General features: G+C 41.6%; 1 protein-coding gene across 3 annotated transcripts in view; it reads left to right on the top strand.

Annotated features, from left to right (window-relative positions):
• Positions 1 to 27031, top strand: part of LOC140477092 (RING finger protein 175) — a 53474-nt gene that overhangs the window by 1417 nt on the left and 25026 nt on the right. For 2 of the 3 annotated variants that reach the window (XM_072570805.1, XM_072571616.1), the window contains exons 2-4: positions 2251 to 2291; positions 6595 to 6736; positions 10157 to 10311. In XM_072570805.1, the coding sequence (XP_072426906.1) occupies positions 2251 to 2291; positions 6595 to 6736; positions 10157 to 10311 (338 nt within the window). The remainder of the gene's footprint in view (positions 1 to 2250; positions 2292 to 6594; positions 6737 to 10156; positions 10312 to 27031) is intronic. The other variant, XM_072571803.1, reaches the window with a different exon arrangement.

The raw sequence follows: 27031 nt of genomic DNA on the forward strand, positions 1-27031 counted from the left end.
AGGAGGGAGGTGGTGGAGGAGGAGAGGGAGGAGGGAGGAGGGAGGTGGTGGAGGAGGAGGAGGAGGAGGGGGAGGAGGGAGGAGGGAGGTGGTGGAGGAGGAGGAGGAGGAGGAGGAGGAGGAGGAGGAGGAGGAGGGAGGTGGAGGAGGAGGAGGAGGAGGGAGGTGGAGGAGGAGGAGGAGGAGGGAGGTGGAGGAGGAGGAGGAGGAGGAGGGAGGAGGAGGGAGGTGGTGGAGGAGGAGGAGGAGGAGGGAGGAGGAGGAGGGAGGTGGTGGAGGAGGAGGAGGAGGGAGGAGGAGGAGGGAGGTGGTGGTGGAGGAGGGAGGTGGAGGGAGGTGGAGGGAGGTGGTGGAGGAGGGAGGTGGTGGAGGAGGGAGGTGGTGGAGGAGGGAGGTGGTGGAGGAGGGAGGTGGTGGAGGAGGGAGGTGGTGGAGGAGGGAGGTGGTGGAGGAGGGTGGTGGTGGAGGAGGGTGGTGGTGGAGGAGGGAGGTGGAGGAGGGTGGAGGAGGGAGGTGGAGGAGGGTGGAGGAGGGTGGAGGAGGAGGGAGGAGGGTGGGTGGAGGTGGGGGGAGGAGGGTGGAGGTGGTGGAGGAGGGGGTGGAGGTGGTGGAGGAGGGTGGAGGAGGTGGTGGAGGAGGGTGGTGGAGGTGGTGGAGGAGGGTGGTGGAGGTGGTGGAGGAGGGGGGAGGAGGGTGGAGGTGGAGGAGGGGGGAGGAGGGGGGAGGAGGGGGGAGGTGGAGGAGGGGGGAGGAGGGGGGAGGAGGGGGGAAGTGGTGGAGGAGGGTGGAGGTGGTGGAGGAGGGTGGAGGGTGGAGGAGGAGGAGGGAGGAGGGGGTGGACGGTTGGGAGGTGAGTCGCTCGGCTCAAAACAGGCCCTTCGGCCCAACTGGTCCATTCTGACCAGGTTTCCCCAAACTGTACTAGTCTGATTTGCCCAGGTTTGGGCCGTCTCCCTCTAACCTGACAGAGGGAGTAGTTGATGCAGGTGCTGTTATGACATTTAAAAGGCGTTTGGATAGATGCACGAATAGGAAATGTTTAGAGGGACAGGGGCCCAAGCACAGGCAAGTGGTTCTGGTTTAGTCTGGGAAACTTGCTTGGCATGAATGGGTTGGGCTCAGCAGTCTGTTTCTGTGCTGTATGACACTCTGATTCTCTCACTTCTGGTAGCTCATCCTAACTGCACATCATCTGTGTGAAATGTTGTTCCTCAGGTCCCTTTTGAATTGTTCCCTTCTCACCTTAAACCTATCTGCTCTCATTGTGGACTCTCCTACCTTGGGGAATAGACTTTGGCTATTCACTTTATCTGTAAACCTCTGGAAGTTCACTCTATCAGCCTCTAATGCTCCGAGGAAAAGAAAACCTGAAATCTTTGTCTCTGTAACATCCTTGTAAATCTTTTTTGCATTCTTTCCTGTTTAATTAAATCCTTCTTTTAGCACGATGACCAGAACTGTGCACAGCAATCCAAATGTGGCCTTGTCATTGTCATGTACAGGTGTAACATAGTGACCACCCCTGTATTAAATGCTCGGACCTATGAGGAAGTGGTGGTAGGGGAGAGGGCACACTGGTGACTAGAGGAGAAGGAGAGAGGGTGGGAGAGGAAGGGAAAAGTGAAGGCAGGGGAGAGAAGAGGGCCTCAAGTGAAGGAGGCCTCTTGTAGGCTGAAGTACTGAACCTTCTGAAAGTGGGCAGTGATGTTAAAGCGTACTTAAGGCTTGTCATCAACCCTGTGCCTTTTGGCAGCATTAGGCCAGTTGGTCCAGGGTGGCCTTGCCAGAGCCTCTGGACTGTGCAGTCTTCTCTCCAGTCACTACTGCTGCTTGAGAGGATGGGCATCTTGGGTTGTGACCCACAATTTGGGGAACCCTGATGTAATAATTTGAACCTGAAAATAGCAAGAGTTTGTACCTAATTGATATGTTTTTGTGTGTCCAATCCAATCCAATTCCCTGCCTTATTACTGTGGAGACACTTATCATTCAGGTGCTTGTATAGCACAAATTGCTGATTGGAATACAAATTTCTGTTCCTATTGGTATGCATGACAAATTTGGTTTCTTTTCCTCTTGGCACTAAAAACCAAAACATAAAATTCCATATTGTTACCTTAATAGTTTTATAAGATGTATAACTGAAGTACATCAGATACAGAGACAGATGATCAATATCTTGTGAAACTATGAATTCTGTCATGACTTCACTGAATATTATGCAAACCTAACAAATTCTTTTGTTCATAGATAGATCTCTTAAAATTTCCTTCAGATGACAACCAATGGAGGTAAGCAATGTTGTGATTATTACATGGTCGGTTCGGCTATAATGTGGTTGTTCCATTCTCGTGCAATCCCATGTTATAAGAAAATAGTGCAATAGCAACCACCATTCAGCTAGTAGGGCTGGAATCATATTATGACCAATACATGCTTTAAAAATTCACGCTTTAGAAAGTGTCCCCAACTTGTCTATCATGTTATAGTGAATTCACATTAACGAAACACATTTCATAGCAGAATGACCTGTAATTTTCTTTCATAAAATTTAAATGTTATAAAGAGCTTTGTTTTCTTGTATTGGAGCTAATTTAGTATATTGCACAAGTGCACTATTTGTGTGCATCCTGCTTTAAAGCTCGTGAAAATTTCTAGTTATAAGAAATCTTTTAAAATCTGGCAGGTACCTGTAAGAATAATAAAGTTTTAATGGCAGGGGATTTTAACTTTCCAAACTTAGACTGGGACTGCTGTAGTGTTTAGGGCTTGGATGGACAGGAATTTGTGTGTACAAAATTTTCTGATTCAGTATGTGGATACACCTGTTAGAGAAGGTGCATAATTTGACCTTTGCTTGGGAAATAAGGCAGGACAAGTGACTGAGGTATCATTGGGCCAGTGATCATAATTCTAGTTTTAAATAGTTATGGTAGAAGATTGACTTGATCTAAAAGTTGAAGTTCTAAATTGCACTAAGACCAAATTTGACAGTATTAGGCAAGAACTTTCAAAAGTTGATGGGGAGATATTATTCACAGGTAAAGGGACAGCTATAAAGTGGGAGATCTTTAAAAATGAGATAATGAGAGTTCAGAGATAGTTTGTTCCTGTATGTGCAAAGGCCAAGGCTGGTAGGTGTAGGAATTCTGGATGACTAGGAAAAACTGAGGTTCTGGTCAAGAAAAAGAAGGCAATCGAGGGGGGGGACAAAGGGGGACGTGAGATGGCTTTGGAAAATAGGGTTAATGAAAATCCAGAGATTCTACAAATACGTTAAGGGAAAAAGAGTAACTAGGGAGAGAATCAGTGCCCCTTAAAGATTAAATGTGTAGAACCAGAGGAGATGGATGAGATACTAAACGAGTATTTCACATGAGTATTTACTCTGGAGAAGGATATGGAAGCTAGACAACTTGGGGAAATAAGTAGTGATATTGTGAAGGGTTTCCATATTACAGAAGAGGAGGTGCTGGATGTCTTAAAAGCATTAAGGTGGCTAAATCTCTGGGACCTGATCAGGTGTATCCCAGAACTTTGTGGGTTGCCAGGGAAGAGATTGCTGGGGGCCCTTGCTGAGATATTTGTCATTGATAGCCACAAGCAAGGTGCCAGAAAACTGGAGATTGGCTAATGTGGTGCCATTATTTCAGAAAAGTGGTAAGGAAAAGCTGGGGCACTATAGACTGGTGAGCCTGATGTCAGTGGTGGGGTAATTTGTTGGAGTGAATTTTAAGACAAGAGTTGCATGCATTTGGATAGGCAAATTAGGGATATTTGGCATGGCTTTGAGAGTAGGGATTTGTCTCACTGGATAGTTTTTGAAGAGGTAGCGAAGAAGATTGATGAAGGCAGAGCAGTCGACATGTGTTTGGACCTCATCAAGGTGTTTGAGGTTCTGTATGATAGACTGGTTAGCATAGTTAGTTCAAGTGGAATCCAGTAGGAGCTAGCCAATTGGATACAAAATTGACTTGAGGGAATGAGACAGAGGGTGCTAATGGAGGGTTGTTTTTCGGATTGGAGGCTTGTGACCAACAGTGTGCCACCAGGACCGATGCTGGCTGCATTGCTTTTGACATTTATAAATGATTTAGATGTGAATATGGGAGGTAGGATTAATAACTTAGCCGATAACACCAAAATTGGTGTAGTGGCCAGTGAAGAAGATTATTTCCAAATGCAACGGGTCCTTGATCAGTTGGGTTAATGAGCAGAGTGGCAATGGAGTTTAATTTAGTTAAATGCAGGTGTTGCATTTTGGAAAGACAAATTAGGGCAAGACTTGTACAGTAGGAAAAAATGTGAAACTGGAAAGGGTTCAGAGAAGATTTACAAGGGTGTTGCCAGGATTGGGAGATTGGAGATATAGAGAGAGGCTGAATTCCCTGGAACATCGGAGGCTAAGGGGTGATCTTATAGAATTTTATAAGACTGCGGGGCATGGATAGGGTGAAAAGCCAAAATCTTTTTCCTCGGCTAGGGGAGTCTAAATGTAGAGGACATATAGGCTAAAGGTGAGAGAGGCATGATTTTAAAAGGACCTAAGGGGTAACACTTTTTTCATGCAGAAGGTGCTGCATGTATGGAGTGAGCTGCCAGAGGAAGTGGTGGAAACTGGTACAATTACAACATTTAAAAGCCATCTGGATGGGTACGTGAATAGGAGTGGTTTAGAGTGATAAACGCCAAATGCTGGAAAATGGGATTATATCAGTTTAGGATATCTGGTCAGGATGAACAAGTTGGACTGAATTATCTGTTTCAACTCTGATCAATTGTTGACTAATTTAAGCCTTTGTGTTCTTTCTCCGACCTTGATTTTTTTTAAAATTCCAAGATATTCTGATACTCTTATTGGTTTGAAAATGTTTTTGCAAACTCAGTGTTGATTTTCAGTGCTTCTGTTATTCAAAGATCATAGTAGTAGTTTAGTGTTTCACTTTTTGTCTAGGGACTAGGATGATTCACTAGTGTTTTGGTGGTTTGTCAGTCAGCTTGCTGTCTGTTCACCTTGCCAAATGTTTCTGTTGGGCTACAGTTCTTGTCTCTCACTTGCCCCCTCTGTCCTCATATCTGACTACTTCATTATGCCCATTGTCATCCAATTATCTGTTTCCTCACCTATCCTCTCCCTTATGGGAAAATCTGCACGATGTGTTACGTAACAATATTCTGTTGCCATTTTTTGATTGTTAGGTTTGAATTTGCCAGCTGCATCATGTAGGAAATAAAATTTGCTTTCAGAATAATTCATTCTTTGCTGCATACTGTATGGGCATCAGGTTGTTATCAATTTCTGATTGTTATAATTGCTACATTGTGTTTCAGTATCTCTCATCTGCTTGGTCTGCCATATTCCACCCTCTATTTTTTAGCTAGGATCAAGTCCCCTTCACCCTGGGTTAGTTAAACTACATTCCTTGTTTTTTTTTTTAGTGCTTATATTTGTTTTCAGATTACTTCATCATGCCCCACCACACATCTGTAGTCTTCTGCAGCCTCTTAATTTTCTTAGATATGTTACCCTCCAATTCTCTCTCCTTGCATTTCATGATTTTAATCGCTTGACCACTGGTATTCATGCCTTCAGCTGCTGAGGCTCTAAGGTTCCTTACCTAAACTGCTGTCCCCTCTCTACTTGTGTCTCTGATTCGATATGAATCAATTTTTTGATCATCTGCCTTAACATTTATCGAATCTAGTACTAATGATTCTGAATCACTTAGTGTCAGATTTTGTTTGATAACATTCCTGTGAAGTGCATTTGGGGTCTTTTACTCTGTTTAAAGTGATGTAATTGTAAATTGTTCTATTGTATCTTGCTGTTAGAGGTAAAATAATGTTTGGGCCTTATTGAGCAAATTTCATAAGTTGGTAAAATACAGAACTATTGTATAACTAGCTGAAGTGAGAAATTGAAACTGTTTGTATGAGACTAGTAAAAATGGACATTGTTGAACTACAGCAGAGGAAATGTTTACATCTACTCTAACATACACCTAATATGAGAGCTTGATGCATAGTACAAAACAAAATAATTAATTCCCAATTAGAGTTCTTCATCTTGAACACCCAGAAAGCAAGCACTGGAAGTTCAAGTACTGTCAAATAATAAGGTTACAAGACAAATTCTTTTGTCTCCAGGTTTTTTAAATTCTTGAAAGTTTTAAATTTATTTGAGGCAAGTTATCCTGATGAAAATAGAGACATTAACCCCGGTATTGTAAATCTGGGAGTTACCTGTTTCTGTTCCCGTCATATAACCAATTGGATGCATTTTGCTTTATATAGTGAAAGATCATATGTTTTTCTGTCGAAAGCATTACAGTAATGTTGATTGAATATTTTAGCAAGCAGTGGAAAGATCTTGTTCAAGAAAAATGTGTAGGAGAAGCCACATTAGGAATAAACATGACTAATTTCATGGGCCCTTTTGAGGTAGATATGAACATTTTGTAGAAATTACAGAAAATTAATCCTTTTTTGTAAACCGAGGCCTTCACTGGAATATTACCTAATTAATTTGAAATGTTCAGCTACTTTTCTTAAGCAATATGCAATTCAATATCAACTTTTTTGCAACCTTTGTAGAGTGCATAATGCCAAGGTACATGCAAAACACCGTGGACATGAAGCTATGCATGCAGAAATGGTGCTTATTCTTATTGCCACCCTCGTAATAGCTCAGATTGTGCTAGTCCAGTGGAAACAGCATCATTGTAGATCATATAATGTGAGTTTTATTTTCAATCTTATGCCTTCAAATTTACATTTTGTTGATATACAAGCAAACACCAATTGTTTCTCCCAGTTTTTAGCAGTCTTGTTGCTCAGACCAGCAGAAGGTATCATAATAAATTTGAGATGAGGCAGACTGTTTAGCCAGAGCTTTGTCCTGTGCTGCACCTGATCTGGAATTGATAAATATTGGGTCATGGTACTATACCCAGCTTTGTCATCCTTCACCAAAAGTTAAAATCAAATATTGTAAGTCTGTGCATATAAACAATTTTGTAACAGTTCTAGCTACTTGGTTTAAATAAAGCTTGTAATTTCACAGTTTGTACATGTTAAAATCTTGACTACAGTAAGAGGAAAGCAATCAGAAGGAATAGGAAATTGAACTGTGACTTATGACCAAAAGTTATTAATTATGCTTAAGTATTCTTGACAATTTTTAAATAAGCTATGCCAATACACCCTGTTAATTGTACATACACCAGATTTGTGTGAAGGTTTAAAAATAAATTTGTATGTTTTATGCAGCAATATGTAAGGCAGCTATGACCATGTATCCATTGATTTTTGTTTTTTAATAAGTCATATAATTTCTGTGCAAACTGAACATTCACCAAATGTTTCTTTTGTCCATCTCCTTGTTGCTTTTCAATTGCAAGTATAAATATCTAACAAAGCTATGATCTGGTAATAAGAAACGTTAATATTGATCCTGTTGAAGCCTGCATACAGATGTCAGGTGGCTGTAGGCAAGTTAAGAAAATGTACCTGTTCGCAAACTAAGTTTGAACTTAACAGATGACTTGATCTGAATTGGTTCTTTATGTTCCATTATTACTAATGGCTTTAATAGAACAGCTTGTTCATATTCTGGAAATTTTGATTGGGTTTGTGCAGCTGTGATGCAGACAAACCTGTAATCCTAATGGTGTGAAACATGGATCTTAATTTGTATGCAGTTTGTTACTCAGATTTCAGTTAGTGTAATGGATCTAATGTTTGTTGCTGTTGTGAAGTTAATGGATAGCTTATTTTAGCTGTAATGATGCAATATCTGCTGTTACAGCATGGCATTTCACAATCAAATGTGTTGTCCATTTTTAAAACACCTCATTTTAACAAGTAATTTCAATTGATATTTGCCCAAAAAAAAGCATTCATTCTTGTTTTGAAATAATGGTAATAAAAAGAACAGACTTGCTTATTGGAAAGGAAATTGGGAGAGAATGCCATCTTATTCTCAGACCTTTCTGGGTTGTAATAATTGCTGCCATTTAACATAAGTTATTGCAAAACCGTACAGTAGTAAAATTGTGTGGCCCGTGGCAAAATGTGACCAGGCATTATGCAGACTTGGTACTCGGGCATTGTAATTGTAAGACAAACATTTGAGCATTCTTTGATTTTTTTAAAATTGTGAACTGTTTGTTTTACTGCCACCTTTTTTTAAAACAATCAATTTTTAAAGTGTATATGCTGTTTGATTATCCCTGCTAGCTAAGTTTTTGTATTAGTTGCAGAATGAGCTGCTGGTGGTAAAAGAAAACTAATTTTCTCCTCCTTAACCATTGGCTTACCTATCATTCACAATAAATATTATAAACTTAACGTAAAGCAATTGAAAATGTGAATTGCAACTGTTATTTATGTCTGTACACTCGCCAAACTGTAAATTCAGTCAACTTTATGAACTTCATTTGCAAGACAAGCCAGACTAAAAATCAGTAGTGATAAATTAAACGTCCTGCTGCCATCTAATTATTTAGACCCCCACTTTCGAATTTGCTTGAGTCCAGGTCCTGTTTAGCTCATTTAAGCCATTTTAATGAGAAAAACATTTAGCCTTTGGGCAACAGTCTGATTTGTCAGGAAATTCCATGGGATATGATGTATGGATAAGTAAAATTTGTGCTAATATAATCCAGATGGTAATGGTGCCATTAAACAATAAAGTAGATGATGTGTTTTTCTATATCCAGATGTTGACTGTAGCAGCACCAATACTATTGAGTGCAGATGCACAACTGTCTTGTTTTATCAACTGACTACTGAATTTTGCACAGTCCAGCAGAGAGCATATCCATAACACATTAATTGTTCTAGAAATACATATTAACACTTTTTCTGGATTCTAGAGCATTGCATAAGTTAATGTATTCCATCACACAGTTGAAATAAATTGATAGCTAATTCACTTCCCCAGTGAAATAAGCTTGGAAAGTTTGAAATTTTCCTGAATAAGAATGTATATCTTGATCAAAATAAATACATTTAATTTCAGAAGTTGTTTAACTATTCTTCCAGTTAATAGCTGTTTTTCTTTTGGAAATAAATCTATTCCTACATTGGTGTTGTGAGGCTACAATTAATCACAAGTACATTACTGCATTACAACTACAGTTTTTAAGAAAGCTTTTTTTTAGATCAGATTACTTAGTGTGGAAACAGGCCCTTCAGCCCAACAGGTCCACACCTACCCGCCGAAGCACAACCCACCCATACCCCTACATTTACCCCTTCCCTAACACTACGGGCAATTTAGCATGGCCAATTCACCTGACCTGCACATCTTTGGACTGTGGGAGGAAATCGGAGCACCCGGAGGAAATCCACGCAGACAAGTTAGTCGCCTGAGGCGGGAATTGAACCTGGGTCTCTGGCGCTGTGAGGCAGCAGTGCTAACCACTGTGCCACCGTGCCGCCCAAGTTCCTTGGCTCATTGATCTAAATGAATCAAATTATGTTGAAAATACAAAAGACACATCCACACTATACAGTAATGCTAATATTGTAATCTAAATACATTTTGTGCTTTGATTTGGATAAAAGTTATTTAATGAAGATAAAAAACTGGAATTTTTAGGCAAGGGTTACATCACCATTAGATTCATATTCTGACCTGGATGTAGATTGACTCCAACTTCTTCAATTAAGATGAACACGAAAAAGTCCTTGCCCAAAAATACCAGTTTTTCTGTTCACTATTTTTATCCAAACCAAAGTGCAAATGTATTTACATTACAATAATGATAGCATTGCTGCATAGTGTTTAAATGCTTCTTGTGTTTTCAACCAAACCTGATTCATTTAGATGGTAAATCATCAATGAGCCAAGTAAGGAACAGTTTTTCAAACTGTAGTTGTAATGTAATCACATTATACTAGCAAGCCATCAGTATGATTAGTGAGATTTGGTTAATAGATTTTCTGTAATTTTATTTTTTCAGACTTTAGAAATCCTGAATATCTTTAACATGAATAGCAAATTCTAATTGTGGCATGGTTTACAACAAATTCATGCCATGATAAAACTGGGTCATTAAAATGGATAATTTGCCAAGCTATGAAAGTAAACTGGATATACTAACTTTGTTTAATAAATGCTCATAATGGACTTATACATTTTCTTTGACAGCTCGTCACCCTGCTGCAGATGTGGATTGTTCCTTTATATTTCACAGTAAAACTTTACTGGTGGCGCTTTCTCTCCACATGGGGAATGTTCTCTGTTATAACCAGTTATGTCATCTTCAGAGCTACCCGCAAACCTCTTTCTGGAAGAACACCACGGTATGTACTTAAGTGAAAATTGGAGGGTTTTTTTCTCAGCATTGATTTCTTCTGCCTTATTATACATTGAGTGACCAAATAATGAGCAATTTATAATTAACATTGATATAAGTGATACAGGTAGATGCAGTTTTATTGCACATGTAGAGCATTTTTGAATTCCTCATGACTGGCAAGAAACAAGAGTAGACAACTTAATGATTGATACAGCAGGCTCGAAGCATTAAGATTATAGCTGATCTGATTTTTAACCTCCACTCTGTTCCTGCATACTCCAGATAATCATTCACTCCATTGATCTGCATATTGTTAACAAAAAAACTTTGTTGAAAGATCTGTAATTTTATGTACATTTTAAAAATTCTTCTTTGTGATGGTTTAACCAAAGAAGTTATTAGTATTTGTAAGGTACCATTATTGAAATCAACATTAAGCAATTCAGAATCCAGCTTGCAATTCTTGTTTGATGCAACTGTGTTTTTAAGAGTTGTATTCTCTACTCATTTGAGTATTCAGATTTTGTTTAAAAACAGTTGGAACGGTTCCACTAGCTTGTATACTAACCCTTCACCGTTTTAATCTAGTTGTATCTTTTAGTCATGGTTTATTCTTTCTTTAGCTTCTTGATGTAAACAGAATCTTGGGTAACATTTGTTCAATCAATTGATTATAAAGTCTGTGAATCACAATTTTCTAGTATACATTTATTGAAAACCTGCCACCATAACCTGAAGCATTGTATTTAGAATACAAATAATTGTTTGTATGTGCTATACATATTTTGAGATGCTGGTCACTGAGTCAGAAGGTATGTAGTTTGCAAGCATATGGGACTTTTATGTTGTGTAGGTATAAATGTCGAGGTATTGATTCACTTTGACCAAATAAGTCACATTCAGTTTGTTTTCTCATTTATTTGACCCCCACTGATGACTTTTTAGGCATAGAAATGAAAAAGAATGAACAAGTGGTCTATGAAGCACCTTTAACCTACTGAGCCATTCAGCAAGATCAGAGCTGATCTTTGGCCTCATTAAAAGCTTTTTGAAAAAAAATGGCAAGTCGTTTTTCACAGTATGAATAATTGCTCATTTAAGTGTATAGACTAACCATCAGTGAAAATTTTAGTGTTTTTTTTCTTAAGTCTACTTTAATTTTAATTCTAGAAGTTGTTTATATTTTCTCCTAATTAATGCAATCAGTTTTTAAATAGATCAGTTGTTATGAATGATGCAGTTGTTATGCTACCATTAACTCTGTAAATGACACCACCAGATTTGGTTCCATATTTATGATCTGGTGGTGAAAAGTGCTGCAATTTTATGAAATACTTTTACTGATTTAAGTGGATATTTAATGTGCTGTGTGCAAAAGTACCAATTTTTCTGGTATTTATCAAATTTTTTTTGTATGAATAGAAATTCAGAAGTACAAGTGTTAACTGTGCCAAGTAAATTAATATTGCTGTAATATTGTAATGCTTTGTTTTCCCCAACAGGATTTGATTCTATTATTCCCCAAATTTATGTTAGCCAATGAATCATTAAGCTAAGATTTGACTTTTCTTTTTGGTTGAGACCTTCTGCATTGTTGAGACTGAAAGTAAATGCACAAGTAGCCAGAAAGTAATCTCTTTTCTGTTATTTCTTTGGTGATTAACAAAATACACTTGTTTGAGAAAGTCAGTATTTATTTTTAGTATTGTGATTCTACGTGATGGTATTATTAGACCAAGTCATATCCCAGAATGAAATCTAGCTTGATCATTTTGTTTTAAATGTGGTATACATTCACTGAAACAGTCACAAAAGTCTACAAAGTTTAGTTAATAACAGAACAAAAATGTTATGTAAAGGCAAAAACAGAAAAAAAAGTTGATATAAAAAACATTCAGACAAAAATGGATTGCTGAATTTAAGATTTTCGAATACCAACACTCTAGTGATTTGCATCCGTAGAGATTGTTCCTCTGTATCAAATATTTAAGTTCAACTTAGATTCTTCCCAGTTCTTTCCTGTGAATTGTGAAGTCCACTTACTGAATACTCCCAGAACGGAGTTAAAAATCTCACAATCACCTGATGAAGGAGCAGCGCTCCAAAAGCTAGTGTGCTTCAGTTTAACCTGTTGGACTATAACTTGGTGCTGTGTGATTTTTTTAAACTTTGTACGCTCCAGTCCAACACCGGCATCTCCAAATCACAAAACGGAGAGCTTAGAAATTTGCAGGTTACTTAATGTTGAGAAAATCTTAACTCTTGGTCTGGAAGGTGCACAAGCTAAACTTTTCTCTGAATAAAACCATGTTAGCACGTGTGTAGGAGAGAACTCCAACTGCTGCTCTTAGAATTTGGCTTTGAGCTGGATTGTTGACTGGGGACACTGGAGCGTTCATGAAACTGAGAGAATTGTGGATAGCATATACAGAACAGTAGAGATGGTAAAACCGCAGGTTAAGGTTCCACAAGGAGAGAGGGTTGGGTAGCCACTAGCCAGAATAAGAGACAAAGTGAACAATGCAGGGATTCCCATTGCCATTCCTTTGCAAAACAACAGAACACTACTTTGGATTCTGTTGGCAGGAGGACAATAGCCTTCCAGGGGAAATGAGTAACATCCAAATTCTTTGCACAGCAGTTGGCTGTACTGCACGGGTGAAGAGAAAAAAAGTGTGAGATTGCAATAGTCTGGGGATTCAATTGTAAGGATAATAGCTAGATGTTTCTGTAACTGCAAACAAGACTTCAGGATGGTGTCTATTGCTGTTCTGGTGCTTAGGTCAAGAAGGAGAGAGTGGACAGCCAGTGGTCATGCTACACATTGATATCAATGGCAGGTTTATAAAATAGGATGAGGAGCTAGAAGTCAATTGAAATGTAGAATCTCAAAGGCATTGATTTCAGGATTACTGCCTATGCCATGTGCTAGTCAGTTGAAATAAGGTATCGGTTGAATGTGTGGCTAGAAAGATTGTGCAAGAGGTTGGGGTGGGGCGACAGTCAGATTCCTGGGATATTGAGACGAGTTCTGATGGAGGTAAGTGCGATACAAACTGGTGGGTTACATCTAGACAGGACCAGTGCTGAAAACGTAGGACGCAAATTTGCTAATGTGGCTGGAGCGAGTTGAATTTAGAATGGCAGGGATATGGGAAACTCACCAGAGTGACAAAGGCGGCACGGTGGCTCAGTGCTTAGCACTGCTGCCTCACGGCGCTAGGGTCCCACGTTCGATTCCAGCCTCGGGTAACTGCCTGTGTGGAATTTGCACATTCTCCTTGTGTCTGCGTGGGTGCTCTGGTTTCCTCCCTCAGTCCAAAGATGTGCAGGTTAGGTGAATTGGCCATGCTAAGTTGCCCATCCTGTTAGGGGAATGGGTCTGGGTGAGTTGCTCTTCGGAGGGTCGGTGTGGACTTGTTGGGCCGAAGGGCCTGTTTCCACACTGTCGGTAATCTAACAAAAAAAACAAGGACAGTTGTAAAAGAAAGAACAGTAAAATACAAACAAAAAACTGGTAATCCAGGACAGGAAGCAAACAGGACCATTAGGATGATTAAAGATTCGCAGAATTATACAGTGCACAAGAGGCTCATTGAGTCTGCATCAAAAAAACCTTCTCTAAATCTGCTAGTCCTACTTTCCAGTATTTGATCCATAGTCATTTCAACTGCTCATCCAAGTATTTAATGGCATGAAGGCAAGTTAAAGGCTTGGTATCTTAATACACACAACTTTCAGAATAAGTTAGAAGAACTGGCAATGCAAATCAAGGTAAAAGGATCTGATGCTGCAGTCATTATAGTGATATGATTAAGGAGATCAGAACTGGAATTTTGGAAAGACAGAATGGAAGGAAAAGGTGGTTGGATAGCACTGTTAATAAGATGAAATGAAGACAGTTGGAGTGGAGAGAATCTAGGTTTGGAGTCCATTTGGGTGGAGATTTTAAAAAGAAAAAGAAGATATTGACAGGAATAGTGTTTTAGCCCCCAAATCAGTATCCTCACTATAGGAGTGGATAGAAATGTGATTCAGGGGCAAACATTTGGCTGGAATTGTACCTGGCATATAGGAAGATGATTGTGCTTGTTGAAGGTCACTAATCTCAGTTCCAGGGCATCTCTATAGGAGTTCCTCAGAGTAGTGTTTTAGGACGAACCATTTACAGCTACTTCTTCAAAGACTTCCTTCCATCATCAGGTCAGAAGTGGGAATGTTCACCAATGAGTGCACAATGTTCAGCACCATTTGTGACTCCTCATTTTGAAGCAGTCTGTGTTCGATATTCAGGTTTGGGCTGACACGTGGCAAGTAACATGCATAGAACAGAAGTGCCAGCCAATGACTACCTCCAATAAGAAACAATAACCACCACTTTTGGACATTCAATGGTGTTACCATCAATGAATCCCACATTCTGTGGATTACCATTGACCTGAAACCCAACTGACTTGCCATAAAAATAGTGGCTACAAAAGCAAGTCACAAGGCTGGGACTACTGGATGAGTGCAGCTCTTAACAACACTCAGAAGCTTGACACCATCTAGGGCAAAGCAACCCACTTGATTGGCAGCACATCCACAAACATCCACACTCTTATTCAGTGTTGTGTACACACTGCTGCTGTTAAATGTGAAGCTGAAATTCACCAAAGATCCTTGAACAGCACCTTCCAAGCTCAGAACCACTTTTACCTTGAAGGACGAGGTCAGCAGATATGTGGAAGACAACAAGCTGCAAGTTACCCTCCAAGGCATTCACCATCCTGACTTGGAACTACATGACCATTCTTCACTGGTGCTGGGTCAAAATCCTGGACTTCCCTCCTTAGGCGCATTACGGATCAATCTGCAGCACATAACTGCCCTGTTGAACCACTGCAATCCACCATCAGCTTTAAGAGCAGCTAGCAACAGGCAAGGAAAAAAAAAGCCATAGAAGCATCTAAAAAGATAGAGCTATAATTATGAGTGACTTTAATCTTCATGTTGATTGGGTTAATCAAGTTAGAAAGTGTAGCTATGAGAGTATTTCTTGGAGCAATATGTCATGGAGCCAACCAGGGAACAGGCTATCATAAACCTGGCAATGGGTGATTGAGGCATATTTAATAAATGACCTCAGTAAAAGATCCCTGAAGAAGTTGTGCACATAACATGACACTTTAATATTTAGTTTGAGTAATTAGACTGAAATAAGGATAGTTAGCTAAAATGCATTGGATGGGAAAATTAGCTGGAAAGATGGAAAGCAAGAAGTGGCAGGGTATGAGGTAAATCATGATTCTCAGCAAAAGTATATCCCAGTAAGCAGGTAAGACCGAGGGATAGACCAACCATGGCTAACCAAGGAAATAAAGAGTATTAAGTTGAAAGGAGAAGCATGTAAAGATGCAAAAGTCAGTGATCGCCCTGAAGACTGAGATAAATTCAGAATCCAGCAAAGGAGGACTACTACAATAACAGGCAGAGAAAAATGGATTGACCCCACACTCACAAACATCCACTCCCTTCATCACCACCACTCTGTAGATAGTACACACTGCTGTTGTTAAGTGTAATGTTGAAATTCAATTAGCAAGGAATATAAAAGCATGGTCAAAGTGAACATTAGTGAAGAGTGTGGGAGTACTGTTTTTAGGATCAAGGAAATGGCAGAGGAGTTGAACAGATATTTTACATCAGTCTTTATTTGCTCATTTTGGAAGGAGAATAAAAACAGAACTCAAATATAAAGACAGCTGTACATGTTGATTGGGGAGACATGGTGTGCTTAAGTCCCATGGTTAGGGTCAGAATCACACTGCCCCTCCCAAAATCTTTTGATTTAATAAATTTGATTGACTTGCTCCTAAATTTGAGTATTATTGATTTTACTCACAACTGTTTGTGGACCACCCCAGTGACTCTGAATCCATAGATCAGCCTTACACTAATTACAAGCTTACATCTACACCAATTCTTCCAAGATAAAATGGGGATATTGGTTAAAGTCTGAGGTTGTTAACCTCTCTAAGGCTAGAGGGCTGCAGAGTACCTAATAGACAGAGGGTGCTGTTTCCCAAGCTTGTATTGAGCTTCAAACAAGCCATGAGGAAGACGAGATATCAATGTGTGTGAGAGATAGAGAATCAGTGGTACTTGGCTGGAAGAGTCAGATCTATGGCACAGAATATAGCCTTTCATACTTTGGCATGGCAAGATCATATCTAAATACTACCTGAGTGTTTTAAGGGTTTCTGCCCTCTACCACCCTTTCAGCTAGAGAGTTCATGATTCCCACTCACCTCTTTTCCTCACATCCCCATAAATCTCCTGTCCTTCAGCTTTAACCTAATGCTCCCTGGTCATTGATCTCTCCATTGAGGAGAAAGGTCTCCTCATCTACCTGATGCCCCTCATTTTTATACATCTTTGTCATGCCCAAAGAACACATCCCCCATTATCTAATCTTTCTTCATAATTAAAAATGTCCAACCCTAGCAACATGCTGGTAAATCTTCTCTGCATCTTTAGTGCAATCGTTTCCCTCCTATAATATAGGAGAAAGTGAGGACTGCAGATGCTGGAGATCATAGCTGAAAAATGTGTTGCTGGAAAAGCGCAGCAGGTCAGACAGCATCCAAGGAGCAGGAGAATTGACGTTTCGGGCATAGGCCCTTCTTCAGGAATGAGGAAGGTGTGCCGGGGAGGGGCGTTGGGAATGCGATAGGGGACAGAAGGTTAAGGTGAGAGTGATAGGCCAGAGAGGGGGTGGGGGCAGAGAGGTTGGGAAGAAGATTGCAGGTCAAGAAGGCGGTGCTGAGTCAGAGGGTTGGGACTGAGATAAAGTGGGGCGAGGGGAAGTGAGGAAGCTGGAGAAATCTGCATTCGTCCCTTGTGATTGGAGGGTTCCTAGGTGGAAGCTGAGGCACTCTTCCTTCAGGCGTCGTGTTGCCATGGTCTGGCGATGGAGGAGGCCAAGGATCTGCATGTCCTTGGTTGAGTGGGAGGGGGAGTTAGTGTTCAGCCGCGGGACGGTTGGGTTGGTTGGTGCGGCTACACTGGCACCACCCCCCCACCTTTTCCTCCGCTACATCGATGATTGCATTGGCGCTACCTTGTGCTCCCATAAGGCAGTTGAACAGTTCATCCACTTTACTAACACCTTCCACCCCGACCTCCAATTTATCTGGACCGCCTCAGACTCCTCCCTCCCCTTCCTAGACCCCTCCATTTCTATCCCGGGCGACCCACTCAACACGGACATTGACTATAAACCGACTGACTCCCACAGCTACCTAAATTACACCTCCTCCCACCCTGCCCCTTGTAAAAACACTATCCCATATTCCCAATTCCTTTGCCTCCACCGCATCTGCTCCCAGGAGGACCAATTCCAATACTGAACAACCCAGATGGCCTCCTCCTTCAAAGACCGCAATTTCCCCTCCGACATGGTTGACGATGCTCCCCACCGCATCTCCTCCACTTCCCGCACCTCTGCCCTTGAACCCCGCCCCTCCAATTGCCACCAGGACAAAACCCCACTGGTCCTCAGCTATTACCCAACCAACCTCCAGATACATCGTATCATCCTTCGTCATTTCCGCCACCTCCAAACAGACCCCACCACCAAGGATATATTTCCCTCCTCTCCCCGATCAGCATTCCGGAAAGACCACTCCCTCCGTGACTCCCTCGTCAGGTCCACACCCCCCCACCAACCCAACCTCCACTCCCGGCACCTTCCCCTGCAACCGCAAGAAATGCAAAACGTGTGCCCACACCTCCCCTCTCACTTCCCTCCAAGGCCCCAAGGGATCCTTTCATATCCATCACAAATTCACCTGCACCTCCACGCACACAATTTACTGCATCCGCTGCACCCGATGTGGCCTCCTCTACATTGGGGAGACAGCTGCCTACTTGTGGAGCATTTCAGAGAACACCTCTGGGACACCCGCACCAAGCAACCCAACCACCCCGTGACTGAACACTTTAACTCCCCCTCCCACTCCGCCAAGGACATGCAGGTCCTTTGCCTCTTCCATCGCCACCACGACACCTGGAGGAAGAGTGCCTCATCTTCCACCTAGGGACCCTCCAATCACAAGAGATGAATGCAGATTTCTCCAGCTTCCTCATTTCCCCTCCCCCCACCTTATCTCAGTCCCAACCCTCGGACTCAGCACCGCCTTCTTGACCTGCAATCTTCTTCCCGACCTCTCTGCCCCCACACCCTCTCCGCCCTATCACCCTCACCTTAACCTCCTTCTGCCTATCGGATTCCTAACGCCCCTCCCCAAGTCCCACCTCCCTACCTTTTATCTTCGCCTGCTTGGCACACTCTCATTCCTGAAGAAGGGCTTATGCCCGAAATGTCGATTCTCCTGCTCCTTGGATGCTGCCTGACCTGTGCTTTTCCAGCAACACATTTTTCAGCTCTCCTATAATATGTTGAGAATGGCAAAGAATACTGTACTTGAATGTTTTATACGGTTCTAGTATAATATCCCTGCTGTTAGAATTTGTGCCTTGTCTAATGAAGTCTGGTTTCCCATATGATGTTAATCATTTTATCTACTTGTTCCATTACATTAAAGGACTGGTGGACATGGATAGCGAAGTCCCTCTGATCCTCAGTGCTCCCCAGGGTCCCATTGTTCATATATTTACTTGCCTTTTTTGTCCAGCCCAACTGCATCATTTCCCGCTTATCTGGACTAAATTACATTTGTCACTGAGCAGTCCATCTGACCAGACTATCTATATACTCCTGTAATCTGAGGTTATCTACCTCAATATTTATTACCCCATCAGTTTTTGTAACATCAGTGAACTTACTGAGCAATCATTCTACGTTCAAATATAAATTATTTATATTTACCACAAACAGCAAAGGCCCAACAGACATTCCTACAGGACCTCGCTGGACACTGGCTTCTAGTCACAAACTCCTCTCAACCATCACCTTCCTGCTTTCAGTCAGTTGTGGATCCAATTTGCCAAATTTCCTTGAATTCCATAGACTCTTAGCTTTGCTATCAGTCTCCGATATGAGCCTTATCAAAACCCTTGAAGAAGTCCAAGTAGAATACATGAAATGCATTGCCCTCTACACACGCAATAACTACTTTGAAAAATTCAATCAAATTGGCCAGACATGACCTCACCTTAATAAAACCATGTTGACTGTTCTTGAATAGTTTAAGTGTAGATTAATTTTGGACCTCAAAATTCCATGCAATAGTTTCGCCAGCACTGAGGTTAGTCTGAGTGACTTGTAGTTGTTTGGTTTATTCCTCCCTCCCTTCTTGAATAACAGTACCACATGGCACTTCTCCAGTCCTCTGGCACTTCTGCAGTGGTCAGAGAGGAATTGAAAATTGCCAGTGCCTCTCTTCCATTGCTTACCTCACTCAGCAGCCAGGGTTACACTTCTTTCTTGCCAAATTCCCTTTTGCCTTAACTGGCCTGTACTTCCTATGCCTCCCTGACTCGCTTACTGTTTCTAATTTTGGCTCTGCGTCTCCCCGTGCTGAGCCTTTTCTCTGGATCCCACCCTTCTGCCAAGTTACTTCTCTACTTTGACATGGAACCAGAATCAATCCAGAGATTACTTCCTTTTGAGATCCTGTTTTTTTTTGATTGACCTCGTAGTTCCCCAAGTTCTACTGGCAGAACCTCATCCCTTTTCTATCTGTGTGTACCTCGACCTGTTTGCCTTCTCCATTTCAGGATGCCCTGTTAGCCAGTGACAGCCTGATCCTGGTACCAAGGAAATAACGTGTCCTGTAGTAGCCCACTTTAGAGCTATCTATTCCTGTCTGTTCCCCTAACAACTGAATCCCCCACCACTAGCCCTGCCATTCTTCATTCCCTCTTGTACAGTTGATCCTCCCATTATGCCACGAATTTGGCTGCAATTGTTTTGTCCTGCACGGTCAATCTCCCCCACCAGTATCCAAAACTATATATCCTTAAAAGTGAGATGACTGCAGGGGACTCCTGCATTGCCTGCTTTCTGCCCTCTAATCTGGCCCAATAGTCACCCATGCCCTTTTTCTTTACCTTTGGTATGAGCACCTCACTGAACGTGCTATCCATGACACAGTATTGTGGTTGCTTCATGGTCAATTCACCGGTAGCTCTGAAATGCTGTTAGCCAGTAGCTGCAGCTCGACACTTCTTGCATGCATGGTCACTATGGGAGACTGGTTAGCAAGGTTAGACCTCATGGAGAATCTAACCATGAGATTAGATAGGAGAACTAGCCATTTGGATACAAAATGTCTCGAAGAAGACAGGGTGGTGGTGGAGGGTTGTTTTTCAGACTGGAGGCCTGTGACCAGTGGAGTGCCACAAGGATCAGTGCTGGGTCCTCTACTTTTTGTCATTTCTATAAATGATTTGGATGCAAGCATAAGACGTACAGTTAGTAAGTTTGCAGATGACACCAAAATTTGAGGAGTAGTGGACAGTGAAGGAGGTTACCTCAGATTACAACAGGATCTTGACCAGATGGCCCAATGGGCTGAGGAGTGGCAGATGGAGTTTAATTCAGATAAATGTGAGGTGCTGCATTTTGGGAAAACAAATCTTGGCAGGACTTATACATGTAATGATAAGGTCCTAGATAGTGTTGCTGAACAAAGAGACTGCGGAGTACAGGTTCATCGCTTCTTGAAAGTGAAGTCGCAGGTAGATAGGATACTGAAGGAGGAGTTTGTTATGCTTTCTTTTATTGATCAGAGTATTGAGTACAGGAGTTAGGAAGTCATGTTGCGACTGTACAGGACATTAGTTAGGCCACTGTTGGAATATTGCATGCAATTCTGGTCCCCTTCCTATCAGAAAGATGTTGTGAAACTTGAAAGAGTTCAGAAAAAAATTACAAGGATGTTGCTAGGGTTGGAGGATTTGAGTTGTTTTCCTTGGAGTTTCGGAGGCTGAGGGGTGACCTTTATAGAGGTTAACAAAATTGAGGGGCATGGATAGGATGAATAGACAATGTCTTTTCCCTGGGGTTGGGAAGTCCAGAACTAGAGGGCATAGGTTTAGGGTGAGAGGGGAAAGATATAAGAGACCTAAGGGGCAACCTTTTCACAGAGGGTGTTACGTGTATGGAATGAGCTGCCAGAGGAAGTGGTGGAGGCTGGTACAATTGCAACATTTAAGAGGCATTTGGATGGTGTATGAATAGGAAGGGTTTGGAGGGATATGGGCCAGGTGCTGGCAGGCGGGTCTAGATTGGGTTGGGATATCTGGTCAGCATGGACTGGTTGGACTGAAGGGTCTATTCCCATGCTGTACGTCTCTATGACTCTATAACTGAAACTTCTGTGATTTGCCACATAGTACACAAGGGGCATTGTACGGTCTCTGCTGTCATGACCTCTGTTTAGCTCTTTAGTTCCTTCCCTTTTTAAAAACAAAAGAAATGGTTTGTATCAGCTTATTGTAATGGCTCTGAATCTTTAATCAAAAAGGAAGTCCAAAAAGGTATGAGAAATACTCTCCTACCACTTAAACATTGTGTTGGACTGGCATGTTCACTGCATTGCAGGACTGCTGCTATCTGCCATCTGTCTTTCCTGTAGTGGAGGAAGAGCTCATTCCTACAGGCAGGATAGCTGAAAGGACAAGTGCAAACAAACACGTCACCTTTTCCACTCCCCCAACTCTCACTGTCCAAACTCAAGACATCGGTCTTCAGCTACATTTGTTTGCCAGAAGCTCTGCTTCATGCATGAAGACTGAACCAAGGTATGCACCAGAACAGTCCTACCATCTGTGTTTAATCTTCCCAATGTAGAGGAGACCACATCTTGTACAATCAGTATTGTTCAGTGAATTGATAGCTGAATAAGCAAACCTTTTTTATTTAGCTGAACTGAGTGTTTGGGGCCCTGGAGAATGGAAAAGATCTCCAGAGAGGGATAGGTGTATGGGAGTTGTACCTTTGCTGAGGATAGCTACTGAACGTGTGCAAATGGAACAGTGTCATAGTGATGCTAGATCACATGGAACTCGAGCCTGGATCTATGGGACTGGGGATATGGCCCTTCTTACCATCTCCTGTATACAGTAATGTTCAATAAAGTTTGTTACCGTTCACTATAGAAGGTAGAAAGCATATTAGTATATAGTAGCAATGGTAATTAGACCTATAGAACCAGAGGTGAGTGGTTGTAAGAGCTGACAGTGAAACGCAATAGTAATATGGGAGAAGCCATTAGGCCAGGCCAGCTTTCTGAACCCAGAAGTGAGGGAGTAATGCTCAACAGTAGTTGAGGGCAGCAAATGTTGGACTTCCAGTGTCATTTGGGCACTGAACCACAGAAATGGAGAGATGTACAGAAGCTGTAAAAAAAAAAGCATAGGAGCAGTGGCAGGGTACACAGCAAGCAAGAGGGAGCAATCAGTAGGCCACAATGAGTAACAGACCTCTGTAAATCTGAAGTCCATGGAGATGAATCAACTTGAGAGAGGAAATCAGCATAATAATTGGTTAGAAAGAAAGGAATGTTTCTGACACCATAGCCCACTTTGCAGGTTCACCAATGATGGAGAGAGACTTGCCCTTACCAGGTCACATAGAAAACAGGATGTCCCTGACTAGACTGTGCATTGGATAAACTAGTGACAGCTAGTGAAGCAATTAGGGATGGGCAATAAATGTTGGCCCAGCCAACAATACTGACATCCCATGAATGTTTTTTTAAAATTTTTTTTTAGGAGGTACTTTTTTTTTTGGAAAAGGGTAGAAGTATGATTTTGTCAACTTTGACTGAGCTCGTTGACAGCATGCAGCATCCATTGCAAGCAGAAGAATAATGTTCCGTGAAAGAGATCTTTTAACTCTAATTAAAATCATGTAAAAGCTGCAATGGATTCATAGCAAACAATGAAAAGACCTATAAGAGCTAACTATTCAGGTTCTGGAACCACAATCTGCCTTGGAAAAGCTTAACGTTGAGTTTCAAACATCTTGATAATTTAGCAGGTACTGCTGACCAGAAAGTCCAGCTGTTGGCAATAGTAAAGCAGCAATCGGAAGAAATGTCTTTATTCAGGGGCACAATTCTTTTGCTCTCAAAGGCAGTCTTTTGGTTTTCAGATAGCCTTTTACTTAAGGTGGCAATTCACCCAATAAATGTGTATTTGTGTTACAGGAATAGTTGGATTCAGCAGAATTATTAGAAGGGTTCATCAATATCCTCCATAGTTAACACACATGGAAAGAATTAATTTCCTAGACACCACACTATTTAAGTTGGTGCAAGACAACAGGCATTAGTTAGCAACAAATTCTCTTTTCAAAAAAATTGACATTTATACACACACATTCTATCACCATAGGCAGGTCTTCTGCAGACCTGATGTTATGTTTCTGTCACGTATCTACAAAGCTGGAACACATTTTAACCAGGCAGTTTATGACCCTTTTCTTCAGCACCCAAGATCTTAATCTCAGATTTATATTTAACACTTAACGCTCACAATCATATCCAGCACACTTTTCTCTGGGAAAGTGAGGACTGCAGATGCTGGAGATCAGAGTCTAGGAGTGTGGCGCTGGAAAAGTGCAGGCGGTCAGGCAGCATCCAAGGAGTAGGAGAATCTGTGTTTTGGGCATAAGGTGGGCATTTTCAGGCATAATTCCTGATTAAGGACTTGCGCCCAAAACATAATTTCTCCTGCTTCTCAGATGCTGCCTGACTGGCTGTGCTTTTCTAGTCAAGTTTTCTCCCCATATGATAGACCTTGAACATAGTTTTAAATTAGAGATTCCACATTTGTTTTCATGAAATTACTGAATTAGCAAATTACAGGTTTTTCTGGCTCCCAAATAAAACAAAGAACTGTAGGTGCTGGAAATATCAAACAAAAACAGAAATAGTTTGGGAAACTCAGGTAGAGCAACATCTGTGGAGAGAGAGCAGAGTCAACAGTGACCTGTCTTCAAAACTGTTAATAGCTGGCAAAAAGTATATGTGCTGAAGGCAGGATGAGTTGGAGGGTAGAGGTTGTGAAGTGAGTGAGTAGGTGGAGACAGATATCAGATAGAGAAAGACAAGCGGATAAAGGGATGGGTAATGGTCAGCTAGAAAGAAAGAAAAGCTGATAATGGGGGACCATAAGTAGGTGGAAATGGGTTAGCTGCCCTGAAAGCAGATCATGTCATGTTGAGGCAAGGTGTCTGGGGAGTGGGTAAAGAACAAGAGGAAGGTGTTCAGGTTCTAAAATTATTGAACTCAGTATTAAGTTCTGAAGGCTACAGGATCCTCGAGGAAAACAATATACTGTTCTTCCAGATTGTGTTGGCCCTCGCTAGAGCACTGCAACAGACCCAGGACAGAGATGTTGGGCAGGGAACAGTGGGTTGTTGAAGTAACAGGAAACTAGAAGCTTGGTCATTTTTGCTAATAGAACATAGCTTTTGTCTCCCCTGTGTAGAGGAGACCACAGTGTGAGCAGTGAGGAATTGTGGCGTGATATTTGATCACATGGAACTGAAGCCTGAATCTATTCTCTCTCTCCCCACCTGTGCGCAAACATCGGAACATGGGTGCGCTGCCCTGCCATTCTAGATCATTGCTGATGTTATATTTTCCAGCCCTATATACATCACCCTTAATGTCATTAGTCTCCAGAAACATACCAATTTCTATCTCAATAATTGATACTGCTCAATGATTAAGCTTCCACGGAGCTCTGGGATGAAGAATTCTAAAGGTTTACCATCCTCTGAGTGAAGAAACTCCTTTTCTCAATGGCCTGTCCCTTATCCTGAGGAATTGACTTGGATTTTCCAGTGGCCAGATAATTGCTTTTGTAGTGTTGGTGGGAAATGCACATCAGTACCCTACAGAATCCCCACTATAGATTCCAAGGAACTACCTGATAAACTGACTATTCCAGTGGGCAGTTCCCCTGCACTTGGATTCTCCATAGAATCCGTTTAAATTGGAGATTTGTTTGCAGTTATTATTGGTTGGGAGAAGGTAGTTGACCAAGGAATAACGATTAAACTGACCTACCCCCAAAAAAAGCCTCATCATTTGAGCCCACCCCCTACCTGCATTACATCTACTTGATCCCTTACACCTCCGACAGTGACTTGAAATTCCCTACTACACCTAGTTGCTCCCAGTCTCTCTCTCTCCTCTCTCCCCACAAAACATACTGGACCCAATAGTGAAATCTGCCTGCAGTCACACCAGAATCTCCTTTCTTGCTGTAAGCCCTGATGCACTTCTTTTTTCCTTCACGAGAGCCTAAATGCCAACATAACGTTTGCCTTCCCACCTGTTTACTGCACTTGAATGTTGGAGATATCTGCAGTTAAGGATGGATTTGATACTTGGGCAAAATTTAAATCCGAAATCTGTGTGGAATAAGCTGGAGCTGGCAGTTGCTAAGAAAAGAAATGAGTATGAAAATAGGTTTTAAAGCCATGTTCAGCATAAAGAAGGAAGTGGAGAGCAATGAAGGTGAACAATAAGAGACAAAAGTCCAGTCCCAGAAAAAAGCAGAGCCTCTTCAAGGTGGGTATTTCTGGAAGGGAAGTGATCATAGTTAATGCTAAACAAAAGCAAAATTCTATGGATGCAGGAATTTGAAATAAAAACAAAATATGCTGGAAACATTTAATGTGAAGCAGCATCTCTGGAGAGTGTTGATATTCTGGTAAATGACATTTTCATAAAATTTGGAAGATGTTGGCAATAAACAGCTTTCAAGTAGATGGAAGACCAAAGAGAGAAGAGAGGGGTGGGCCAAAAATCGACAGAAGGAAGATTTATGATATGGTGAGGGCTGGGGCATGGACGATGAAAGTGTAGAGTCATTATGGTACAGGTTGTATTGAAGTGATAATCTAATTTACAGAAACAAACATAGAGTGCAGAGAAGGTGTAAATGCTGACAGCAGAGTAGCAGGGAAGAAAAGCAATGAAAATCTGGTGAAGCAAGTGTTTCCATGACCCAGAATATGGCAGAGGAATTAGCTGTCAAGTGAAAATGTTTAATGACTTCCACTGTAGTTTGGCCAATCATACTCCTATGTAAGTAAGTACATTCTTGTATGCCTTATATTTTTCTGATTAATGTATTTTTCGAAGACCTGACTTTTAGATTCACTGCACAACAAACATTAATATAGCATATTTAACATCTAAAAATAGTTGAGGCTTTTCACAGATGTGTTTAAAAAAAAATGTTGAAGCTGAACCAAAGCAGCTAAGATGTAATAAGGTGGATGATCAAAATGTTCAAGGATATGAATATTAAGGAGGATTTAGGGCATTTGCATTTGAAAGCATGTTGCGGCACGGTGGCTCAGTGGCTAACACTGCTGCCTCACAGCATCAGGGTCCCAGGTTTGATTCCAGTCTCTGGCGACTGTGCAAACTCCACACAGACATTCTCCCCGTGTCTGCGTGGGCTTCCTCTGGGTGCTCCGGTTTCCTCCCACAGTCCAATGATGTGCAGGTCAGGTGAATTGGCCATGCTAAATTGTCCATAGTGATAGGTGCATTAGTCAGAGGGAAATGGGTCTGGATGGGTTACTTTCCGGAGGGTCAGTGTGGACTTGGGCCAAAGGGCCTGTTTCCACATTGTAGGGAATCTAATCTAATATAAAAAATAATCACAGTGCTAATGAACAGAGTGCAATAGGAGGTGTATCCACAACCAAAAATAGAGGTGTTTGATTTTCAGGGTTAATTTTCAGG

Source organism: Chiloscyllium punctatum, chromosome 1 (assembly GCF_047496795.1).
Source record: "Chiloscyllium punctatum isolate Juve2018m chromosome 1, sChiPun1.3, whole genome shotgun sequence".
Lineage (NCBI taxonomy): Eukaryota > Metazoa > Chordata > Chondrichthyes > Orectolobiformes > Hemiscylliidae > Chiloscyllium > Chiloscyllium punctatum.